At 35.5% G+C, this 12,501-nt stretch overlaps 1 protein-coding gene across 1 annotated transcript; it reads right to left on the bottom strand.

Moving 5' to 3' along the window:
• Positions 1 to 661: 661 nt before the first annotated feature.
• On the bottom strand, positions 662 to 5,756 carry si:dkeyp-67f1.2 (uncharacterized protein LOC556106 homolog). The gene is made up of 9 exons (XM_055027315.1): positions 5,630 to 5,756; positions 5,463 to 5,552; positions 5,328 to 5,360; positions 5,092 to 5,215; positions 4,942 to 5,000; positions 2,377 to 2,427; positions 2,198 to 2,282; positions 1,991 to 2,117; positions 662 to 1,867 (listed from the first exon to the last, which is right to left on the bottom strand). Exons 1-9 carry the CDS (start codon positions 5,640 to 5,642, stop codon positions 1,766 to 1,768), a joined length of 684 nt encoding a protein of 227 aa, XP_054883290.1. The 5' UTR covers positions 5,643 to 5,756; the 3' UTR covers positions 662 to 1,765.
• Positions 5,757 to 12,501: the final 6,745 nt, after the last annotated feature.

Here is a 12,501-nt window from a genome sequence, read left to right as displayed (position 1 = left end):
GTTCGAAAGCCTTCTGAGATGATTCATCACAATCTGCACTAAACACAAGTTTCATCTTTTCTGGATAATAATGCCAACTAGTCCATAAGGGATTCAATGTCCCTTGCAGTCTTATATTTTCTCATCATTGTTGTGAAAGTGAAAACTATTTAAGATGAAGTTTCAACATGTTAAAAACTCGCCAATACTTGTCTTTGTGACACAAACATACATTAAATATTTTCTTTCCATGTAATTTTTAAGCATTTGCCTTTTTGGACGTCCCCACATTTCACTCATTTCTCACTTTTTTTCTCATGTGAGAAAAGGGTTTTATTTTTAAAATAGGCACACGTGAGCCCAACATGATTTAAGAAAAGATAATTACACAAAGTAATTGTTTTTTATTTATATTTTAATAAAAGCTGAAATTTCAAAAATGATTTCTGTCCTCACTCACTTGAAAGTAACTTTTATTGTTATTGCAGAAATCTTAACTTTGTGATGTCATTTCCTGGAGAGCAAGTCTTTGAGGTTGGAAGGACTTCCAGCCATCACCTTAATCTTTAAATCAAACCACAGATTCAAGCCAAGACTCTCATTTTTCCAATCAGAAACATTTATTATATTTACAGTCAGTAGGGAAATGTTTTCAAAAGGTAATGCTGCTATAAAACCTAAATCAGCCAAAGGTGTGAAACATTTGGATTTAGCTGAATGTTACAAAACACTAATAATATTTAATAGGAAAAAACTAAAATATTGCAAAAAACATTATCATACACATTTTCCCATTTTCTAGTATTATTGAATACAGTGAAAGAGGTCTCAGTGTTATACAGAGTCTTTCTAGATGCTCCTTTCACCCTTCAAACTAATACCTCTGGGAGCTCTACTGCTTTACCTAACCCCAGAATTTAACAAATAACCTCTGAGCACTAAATGACCCGAACCAGCAACCTATTGGTACGACTAAGGAACATATCCACAAGGCAACCACACTGAAACAACAGATTTTTTTTGAGCATCCTGAAATCCAATGCTTTATAATGTCCTTAAGTTTTGTGAATGTCAAATCCTCAACAGTTTTATGTACTTCCTTTATGACTATGTCTATTATTTCCTAATCCTTCATTTATGTCTTGAGAAAAATCTTTAGGGTACTAACTTTCTGCTCACTTGACCAAGCTCCTCTGTGCCACCTGTAGACTTGCATAGTGGAAAAAATTGAAAATAAGTAAAATACACCAACTGCTTCATGCACAATTGAACTAACATCAAAAGTACAGGCTAATAACCAAAATATGTTTGTTTGGTTTTGTTTTTTGATGCAGGAACAGGTGCTGCTATTCAAGTATTTCCAGGAACAGCACATTACCAGTACTGCTAAAACATAACCATTGATGCATAATGTCCACTTCATTAGACAGGTAATGTATTCCAATCCTCCAAGTATAAAATGAGAAGATAAACATTTTGACAATTAATTCAGATTGTTATTTATATATATATATATATATTTTTTTTTGCCCGCAAGGATTTTGTACAACAGAGGGAAAGCCAAAACATTCACCAAGTGCCCAGCATTACTTTCCACCTAGTTCATGATTTTATGTTTTTTAATAATGTTTAGTGGTTGGTCTAGGAAGTGACATGCAGGAGTTCAATAACGCAAGCAGACTATTTCTGAATAGCTGCCCACTGCAGCGACCACTATGTAAGAAAGGGTAAGCATGCATTTAGAGTGTTTTGTTTAATTCTGAAGAATAAAATACTTTCCATAGCTTCAAGTCTTCAAGACACTTGTGGTTCTTGGGAAACAGCCGCCCACCTCCACCATCTCTGGCCATCCATCGAAAACATTTGTTTTCTTATCATTTTCAGCTCGCTTACAGCGGCAGGAAGAGAAAAACACTTGTTTTATGTTTTCCGCTTTGCTTTTCTGCATATTATCAAAGTCTTTTCTGGCACAAATACAACAAATAAAGTGACACAGACAGAGTCCACTGACCTGCTCAAAGAAGCCTTTGATTTTTGTCCCCGTTCTTCCAGCAAACACCCAGTTGTCTCTTTGCTTAACAGAGCTGATCAAAGTGCTTCCCATCTCAACAAACATCTGCCTTATTTCATCTGTCATCCTGCAACAAATGAGCAGAAAAGGTCACTGTTCTGTGACTGGATCTTTTTTAAATGTTGGAAAGTTTTGATTCAGGCTTACTTTGTTGCTGCATCATCAAAAGAGGCCACCAACACAATCATTCCTGGTTTTATCCCCTTCAGGTATGCCAAGATGTCTGCCGAGTCTGATTTGAAATTAAAATTTGCAAAGAAAACAAACTTTGGAGCTTCAGTAAAGCTCAACATTTGAACTGTGTGATACAAATTGTCATTACTTACTTCCACTAATCATGTTAAGATAGCCAAATTTTTCTACAACTCCAGTCTCACCTATTTGTGATAGAAAAAAAAACATATTACATAATAAATTATTTAGTATTTTATTTACAGTAGTGGGAAAAATAGTCTGAATACAACCATGAGATGATTAAACAGCTTGGCAGCTAAAGTAGCCATTTCCTGTTTGACTCCATTTTATAATTAAGTCGGAAACACATTGACTGCTTGACTATTATTGGAAGGCCTTGAAGATATATATAGTGTTTTAGAAAAGTATTTATACCCCTTTTCACCCTTTTTATATTACAATCACAAATTCCATTGGGATTTTTTTTTGTGCTGGACTGAGACAAAGTGGCACATAATACTGAAGTGGAAGGAAAATGATTCACAATTTGAACTTTTTTCTCATAAAAATTTTAAATATTGCAGTGTGGATATTGATACTACCCCCTAAACTTAAACTGCCCTGAGAATGAACCTAGATAGCAAATAGAGGCCTCTTGTGTGCAATTTAATCTCAGCATAACTCCAGCTTTTCTGTGAAGGCCTCATAGGTTTTGTAGATAATGTTAGTGATCAAGCATCATCATGAAGATCAAAGAACACGTCAGACAGCCCAGGGATAAAGTTGTGGAGAAGTTTAAAGCAAAGTTAGATTAAAAAAAAATTACATTTCAAGTTTTGAACATGGAGTTTTTTTCTATTTCATCATACAAAAACGAAAAGAGAATAACACAATTACCAACATACCAACACATTACTTAATGACTTGGAGCACAGACGCAGAAGCTCATTTATGTTACACACTCGTCTGTGAGTCAGGGTACCAAAATCTTTCCTCTGTCCTGCTCTGTCATCAAGAAGGTACATTTGCATTTCCTGCAAAAGCTTAGAGGGAACAGCATCTACCAGAAGCTGTAGCTAACCTTCCACCCATCCTCCACAGAGAGCATCATAACCCACTATTCCTCGACGTGGTTCAGCTACTGAACTGAGGCAGATTAGAAGAAGCTCCAGAGAGAGATCAAGACAGTGTAGAAGATCGTCGGCTGCCCTCTGCCTTCTTTGAAAGACATTTATACTTCTTGCTGCTTCAGGAGAGCAAAGCGCGTCATCAAAAACAGCACTTATGCCGCCTACCACCTCTTTGACCTGCTGCCCTCCGCCAGGCATTAGAACCAGGACAAACAGACTCAGGGACAGTTTCTTCCCACAAGCCATTATCATCCTAAATGCACCAACTTCCATTTCCCTCTCACCACTATGACTTCCATGGGTCAACAGGCAATTTTACAACAATACAACCAAACATTTTACATGCAATAACCTTTCAAGTGCAACAAACTTTGTTGTATTTTTGTATTCAGACTTTTTATTTTATTTTTGTACAATAATGTTTTTTACATAGCCATTGTTGAAAGAAAGTCTTTGTAAGTCTGGTTTAAAGTTTACTACGCATAAAATATGTGGCGGTAGTCTGCTCAGATGAAACCTACACTAAACCGCTTGACCTGCAGGCGACAACTGATGTGTGGATAAAAACCAAAGCCTAATTCAGCCCTGTTCGCTCCGCCATCTGGCATGTAAATGAATCTAACTCATCTAATTCAGCTGAACCTGTCCACAACAGTCTGGCAATGTGGGCCAGCAGGGATCATAATTACTTCAGTCAGACAGTGACACCAAATCCACAGCGGATATAAGACATAAAACCAGAAGAAAAACAACAACAATGATGTTTACTTTATAGAAATACAGTGAAGAGAAATCTGTTGTCATGTGGACAAGGCCGGGTTAATATTCTCGTCACTTGATCCTTTCCTTTCTTCTTCTCTTCCTCTTAGCAGAAAACGCATATTAGTTAACATATTATTGTCCTCTCACAGGCTGGAGTGAAAACCATAGATCTCTGAGTGGACGGCTGTTGTTAGAAGAAAGTCTTCGAAAAAGCTTATAACAGCATGATTAGGAGCTTGTCATTGAGCTCTCAAGCGTTCAACACTCCCTGAACATAATCCCTTACTGTGAGGAATTGTGGTGGAAGTATCATTCTGTGGAGATGCATGTTTCAAAAGCAGAGTTGATGAGATGCAAGACGGAGATAAATAGAGGGAAATTCTGAAGGAGAACCTATTAGACTTGAGAGCAAAAATATTCATGAATTAGATTGTCCTAATCAAAGATTCTACTTAAATCTCACTACAGGAAAACTTGAAAATTCACGCTTACGCACACCTTTCACTCAACCTTGGGTCTCTAGATCTGAAGCAAAATGTGATTCTATAAAACATTGATTACTTGTAAAAATATTTGGAATTTATTTCTCTTCACAACCATAAATTACGTCGTGTTGATCTGTCAAGTAAAATCTTGTAGTTGTGACAAATCAGTGGGTGTTAATACTTTTGCAAAGCACTATATTTCTGCAAGAATAAACCTACAAGCCTGAAACCATTCAGGTTAATCCTTTTAAAAACAATCAACATTAAACATTTAGACATCATGACTGTACACAGACAGCTTATCAGTGTGCTGACTTCTATATTTATGATCAGTGTTTACCATTTACCACCACAATGTTTAGTCCTGGTCCCACATTGTTCATAATGTTGCTCATAATGCTGTTGAGACACAGATGGAAATTGATTTTCACAGCAGGGTCGCAGCTTTTGCCGGTTCAGTAAGTGAATCTCCGACCACATTCTTACATACTTTTTACCATCAAAGCAGATTTTTGGACCAACTACATTAGCAGCTCCACTCCAGATTTTAAAAGCAAAGTGGTCCGAGGGACAGACTGCAGAGAGGCTGCACTTTGGTGTTACTTTAGCTGTACCTTAAAATGTAAATTAGACACAAGAAAGAACAAGGTTACCACTTTAACACAAATTGAGTATAAAACTGACTTGATTAATAATCCAGCAGCAAAATGTGAATTTCTGACTTACCTGTTGCGAATTTTTTGTGAATTTTATTGAACCCTGAAATAGAATAAAATAAAATAAATAAAATAGAATGCATAGCATTGACAAGAGATGACTACTGGGCTTTAAAGATTTAAGGATAGAAATAAATCATCTCACCAAGAACATTTTGTGCCTTCTCCTGTGCATCAAATGAAGTCAGAAAAAATATTAGAAGGAGCACAACCACAGCGGTGAGGGTCAGGAGCGCTGCCAAGAAAAAAGAAAGACAAGTAAAGATCACGAGTCTCAGAAGCAAACCTATCAGCTTTAAAATAAAGCCTTACTTTGATCTTTCATTTTAGCAACAAACTAAAGGATGGATCTGTCGAAATGAATCCTTTCAGGTGTTCTTCATGCGCTCATTACGCAAATAAAACTGGTACAGTACAGCGTTGGTGTCCCTGAAAAATTCCTAGCGACCAACTCTCGCATTTGTGCAAACAAAAGGGAAAAGAAAAACGTGTCAAAGCTCTTAGAATTACAGAAAGACCAGGACGTGGCACACACACACACACACACACACCCCCCCCCACACACACACACACACACACACACACGTGTCACACCCAGTGTGAACAAGATGGTCCAGTTTCCCTTCTCAACCTAAAGAAGGTTTACTCAAGTATCAAACTACCGGGTGCACTGAATCTATCGTGCAAATAGGCATCTGACAGCTGAAGAAAGAAAATGCAGAACATTAAAATGGAGGTGGAAAAAGGGGGCAAAAGCCTCATATTTCAAATTGCATGGGTGAATGAAAAAAAAAGGGTTTAAAGAATCATTGTAGCAGTTGTCAGAGTTTTCTATTTGTATGTAAATTTTTGTAAAACCAATATCTGCATAAAACAGCTCACACACACCTAACTGCATAAAACCTCTGGAGACCACAGAAGGAAAAAAACAATCAAAGGATTAAAACCGAGGCGTAGAAAACACATTTCGTGATAAGAAACTAAACACAACATGGAATCATATGTGAAATTAATTACAGCAAAACAATAAAACTCAAAACATAAATGTGAGGTCTATGCAGGCTGCTATGAAGGTGAAGTAAATATGACAATGGATTATGACATCATGTTAGTATTTAGGTTCATGGTTTTGATTAGAACCAACATAACTAATGTTGAAATCCTTGTTGTAATAACATAAATCCTGCCAATAACATTCCTCTGTCCATTTTAAATGTGTTAAAGCCAATAGTGTAATAAGATTTTTAAACCATTAATGAAATAACCTATTGATAGTAGTGTGATAAGTCAAAAAAAAAAAAAAAACATTTGAAAATACAGCAGCTGCAGTCAGAAAGCATCTTACACTAACAAGACAGAATATCTTGGAAAGCTTTTTTGACATAAACTTCATATTTATTCGTCAAGGTTACATACTATTCAACCTTCAGTCTTTTTAATTAACAATTGTAATCACTGTTGGAGAATCTTGTGTTGTACAACTGGCTTGAAACACACGCATACACATGCATTTCTACATGTACAGAGGGAAAGTTAATTAATGGATGCAAAGTTCATTTGGTATTTAAATCTCAGTGTAAAATGTGCGACAACGCAGGAAGAGATCATGTGACCTACGTTTTTAAATTATCTTTAGAATACTGGCCAAAAAATGTAATAACTTATCACATTACTGGAGAAATGTTATCACCCTGTTGGCCCTGATACCTTATTACAGGAGTGGCAGGTTATTACATTATTGATTGCTGCAGTTCCCTGGACGTGTGGACTTGAATCGTCTGAGCTGGAATCAACTCAAATCTGAGTAACACATTTAATGACTCCATATTCGACTTGATGATATCCCTAAAGACTTGGAACATGATTCAGACTTTAACACCTGTGACTTCACTTCATGTTGAAAATGTTCACCAATATACCTTAAACATCTTTTGAATCGAAATTAAACTGAATAAACTGTCAACAAAAACTATTCACTGCTTGGATATCCAGCTATCCAAGCAGTGAAGTTGCAGAAGAGAAGCATGCTTAGACACAATATTTTGCTCTATGGCTTTAGAGGAAAAAAAATAATAAAAGGTCACTGCATTTGTTTACAGAAATTATGAGGTAGTTAAACAAAAACAAAATATGCCAAATGTGTAGATGTACAGGCAATGATGTTCAACTTTCTTCAAAATTTGAATTTACACAATTAATGATTAATTTGTTGTATTGCTATGTGAAATGTGAGGATATTCTTAAGCTAAATGCTGTTTCAATTTCTGCCTGTTCAGTCAAATAAATTTGTATTTTGAATGAAATACAAATTTATTGCATTATTGATCAAATCAGTTGCTTAAAACTTAAAATTCAAAGTTAAGGACTTGGAACTGGCCTCCAGACTTTCTTGTGGCTTGCAAAGAAATGACTTTCCCCCAGAGTAGAGGGACTGGACTTTTCCTATTCCTGTGCACCTAGTAACTGTATTTAGCATGAGCATTTAGTGACAATCTTCTAGATAAATAAAACTAGATGAAACGCAAAAATGTGAGTTCGAAGAACCGATGACAGAAAGACAATTTTAAACGTGCAAAGAAGCATACGAATGACGGCACACAATGTAAAATGGAAATCTGCAACTCCAGATGGCAGTGCAAAGAAAGTTATGTACAGATGGCAAAACACTGGAACAAAAACTAAATGCAGACAGCGAGAAAACGACAGTGTGTTCAGACGAGGAGTGTTTCTGTTTTTACAGAAACAATTGACAGTCAACATCTTGATGAAGAGTTGAAACACACTACCAAGAAATGCAAAGTGATGAGAACCCAGTTTCCAATCTGCTCATAATAAAACTTTGGTGAGACTTTCTTACTGTTTCTATTTTCTTCATTTGGAATTTAAACAGTGACCAGATTAAGTGCAACATGTTACTTTTGGAGTTCTGTTATTATTATAATCAGGAATAAGGTGTCATGTATTAAAAAAATACATATATATATCTATATATATATATATCTATATAGATATATATATTTATAATATATATATATATATATATAAACATGAACTCATTTTATGCGTTGGACTGTGCCGTTTGAAACTGTGGTAAATGTTGACTTTTGCACATCTTTACCAGTGGTGCCAATACAGCTGCTGCAAAAGATTGTAAAACAACATATTAAAAAACAGAAAAAGCATTCGCTATTGTGGACATGTTTAGTTACTCTATAAAGAGGCCAAATATGTCAAAAAATATTGTCACACATTTACAGAACACATAACCACATTTGGCAGTTAGAAGCCGTGTTCATCTTTGATCTGAACAGAAACTAAGAGAATTTATTTTAATATAATATTGGAATACCAGAATTGGACATAACACTATTCCAGGAAATAAGTCCTCAAGATTGTGCAATTTTTTTCTTTAACAGCATTTATATTTGCAAACACATTAATCTGTGAAATTGCCTACTCTCAGTCCTCAACAGAGAAAAGCTGGTCTTCTAGAGAGGCACTAAGGATGCATCCCTTATTTAATTTATCTTTTAGATTGTGTGTTCCCTCATGTAATCAAGTACCTTTCCGCAATGACTACATTTTAATTTAATATTTAGTTTTATATCATAAAATTAAAATGAGACAAAATTAAGGTGTAATACCACAGAGAATCAGAAGGGGGCCCTTGTGTACTGCCAGACTGGTTTAGGGGAATTCGAAGAGTCAAAGACAAAACTGTGGAAAGAAATGTCAATTTCTAATTAAAATTTGAAGATGAAATAACAACAACTGAAAAGTGAGACAAACAATTCATGATCATTAAAAAAACATTTGGAATAGTCTCTCATAAGGAATATAATTAACAGAAAAATTTGAAGTGCAAGCCAAACGCCATTGAGCACAGTTAAAAAGATAAATATGTTTAATAAGCAATGCAATATTTCAAATAATTCACCAATGTATACATGTTTAGTATTCACATTATTACAACAATTCACATTCATGGTTAAACAGAAAAACAACATGACAAACCCAATAAAGAAGAGACAGAAGACCTGTTTGGTTTTATTTTCTCATTTGCTGATCACATGGACAATGAGCGAATACAGAGTGTGAAACAAAAACACAGTGAAGCAATTTCTGATTAATTATTCATTATGAACTGCCACCGGCATCCTGTGACACTCACCACATCACATTGTTTGCTCCAAACTCCCCGACAGGTGCAATTTCTTTTTTTTCTCCCTTCTTCTCTGTTGGATAAGGTGTCAGAAAATGTTATGCAAAATCCCAACGTCCATTTAAAAGTCGTCGGGCTTACAGCTCTGCAGAAAACTGACCTGTAGTGGGTTAATGAAACAAGAATAGGTTCGAAGGAGAACTGGCTAGTTGGTGGGTGATCACCTCTAAATGCAGCTATTTCTATCTGAAGATCATTTACCTTCTTTAAGTAAAAAAAAAACTAAAACATCTAATTTAGATGCGATACTTTGGGAGAGATTGTAATTTTATTTCTTCCACAAGTTATATATTTGTTATCTGTAACATTGTTTGAATTTAAAATATTCAGTTTTAGCTTAGCTTATAAATACTTTCACAGAAACACTGCTGAGGACACATTGTACTGTACATAAGCATTGTTTTCAATTCTTTTCAATCAAAGCACTGAAGACAAATATTTTTCACCGTAAATATATTTCTAACTGGGGGCTACTGACATTAAATTCACATCAAGTATTGGAAATAACCCAAATAATTCCCAAAGATATCAAAACTAATTACATAACGTGCAATAAAGTGGAACGTGATCGAAAAATGATTGAACACATTAAGCAAAGGGAAAAGCAAAAAGCCACAGAGAGCCAAGAAAACAGCTGACAGTATTTATAAAGCAATCCTGCTCCACATCAGTTCAAAGCATCATCAGCTGGGTTAGTCCTAAGTGATGGTCTGTAAATATGTTCCTAATTATTAAGGTATCACAAAACCATCTTATCATGGGAGAGAGAAAAGAGAGCAATCAAGATCGTTGCAGCAATATTATTGCAAAACATACTGCTGGCTCTGGCTGCTGACATATTTCTAATCTTCTTAATGTTTCAGTGAGCAGCACTGAGGCCATAATGTTGAAGTGGAGAGAACATAACTTGTCCACACCGCGTGGTTCTTCACAAGATTTGCAACAAAGGGGATAAAATGATAATCAGAAGACTTTCTCAAGATTCAAAGACCACTTACAGTGAGTTTCAGAAATAGTTGGATCATATGGATATTTTTTTTTTTTTGCCATGAATGCAACATGCAATACACAACAGCAATTGCCTCTATCACTAAACAAAACTCTACTGTTGAAGAAAAAGGATGTCAGCATTCACATTTTGAAGGAAAAGTGACAAAGACACCATTTGAACAGAGAAGTGTGGGGCTGGGATCAACACACTGACAGACTTTAAAAAGTCCCATTTTAGAAATTTGGTGAGAAACACAATGATCCAGAGCACACAGCCAAGGAAACTCTCAATTGATTGCAGAGAAAGAAAATAAAGTGGCTAAAAGGACCGAGTCAATCCAATTGTAAAAGGGTGAAAATAACTTTAAAATCAGAGATAAAAAATGAAAACTTAATCTGAAAGATTTGGAGAGTTTATGACATCTGTGGAATACAAGGCATTCGTTTCTCAACACTGAAAACTCCTGAAGTCGCCATTACCAACAACTGCATTTCTAACAATTTATCACAAATCCATAAACTTGTCCAATAACTTAGGAAATGAAGTAATTTGTTATTTTTGTGTTTCTGTGTGTGAAAATCAGATGCTTGGTGAGAATTTCATGTCAAGATCCCAATAAGAAAAACATTTACGAAGAAAAATGTCAACTTGTTCAGGATTTATTTTTTTCCCCCCCCATCATATCATTATATCATAAATCATCAAGGTTAAAATGTTCCTTTGATAAGAAAACAATTGTACCCTGATGTGCGCATGGGGGAAGGAATGCCACTATAATTTACAGATCATTTGTGTCAAGAACAACTAAGATTTCCAACACAATGGCTTAGATCTGAAGATTGATTCCCTCTGTGTGAGATGCAACCCATGTGATCTGTGAGGTAAAATTATCACTCTTTCCAAAGGAGTCTGGTGGGTTTGAAGAGAGCAATATAACAGCCGCCTTCCTGTGAAACTGTGAAAATAGTCTAAATGTTGCATACTCTTGAAACAGATTATAATGAGCCATTTTTAACCCATCATGTGATTTAGTTTAATTCCCTTACTTCTTCTGACAGTGAAATGTAAAAATGATGTTATTTTGCATGTTCAAGTTCGAAACACTTATGTGTAGTACACGGTTGTAGTGATTTAAGTGAATAAAGCACGTTTTGGGTTTGACCCCAATTCACAGCAGAAAATTGCTTTGTGGCCATGCAGGTAATCCTGTCCGCTTTTCTTAGACTTGAGGTGTGCAAACGGCGGACTACTCTCAGAATTTATATAAGAGATAGACATACGTGAAGCGGCAACAACAGGGATTTGAAGTGTTATACCACTGATGGAAGCTGCTTCTACAATATAACTGCCTCAGTGATACAATACTCAAGAAACGACAGCTTCTCTCTATTAACTAACAAAACATTTTCTTCTAAATCTATTGAAGGAATGTTTAAGGGATTCAATAATATATACTGTTTGAAAATTGCAGGAAAGTATACAGTTATTTATTAAAAACCCTTTACCTTAAGAAGTACCAGTAGATAGAAAAGACCATTCAAACCATTATCTCAATTTTCTTAGTTTTTAGTAATAGGTGGGGGTGGGGGGCATTCATTAAAAACATGTTTTAAGTTCATAATCCGAAACTATATATTTTTGGCATAAAACAGAACCTGTCATACATTTGGGAGGAAGACACATAGTGAACATTGTCTACCACAAATCCTGGTGCTGCCAACACTGATTTAACGTTGATTGCTGGTAAATATCTGTTTACCAAGGCAATAAATCAATGAGGTTGAGAGGTTATGTGTCCTGAAAATCAAAACATAGCTCGTCTGTGGCCCCAAAGTCCATTATGTAATTTTTTTCTAATGAAACTATGATGGCAGACATCAGTACAGGAATAGTTAGCAAGAATGGCAAAAAGGTACTCTGGCCTTGAAAAGTAGTTTCAAAACAACTTGGTGTATTAACAATTAATATATT

Source organism: Poeciliopsis prolifica, unplaced genomic scaffold, assembly GCF_027474105.1.
Source record: "Poeciliopsis prolifica strain line A6 unplaced genomic scaffold, Auburn_PproV2 SCAFFOLD003, whole genome shotgun sequence".
Lineage (NCBI taxonomy): Eukaryota > Metazoa > Chordata > Actinopteri > Cyprinodontiformes > Poeciliidae > Poeciliopsis > Poeciliopsis prolifica.
This window is presented reverse-complemented; position numbering and strand designations above follow the sequence as displayed.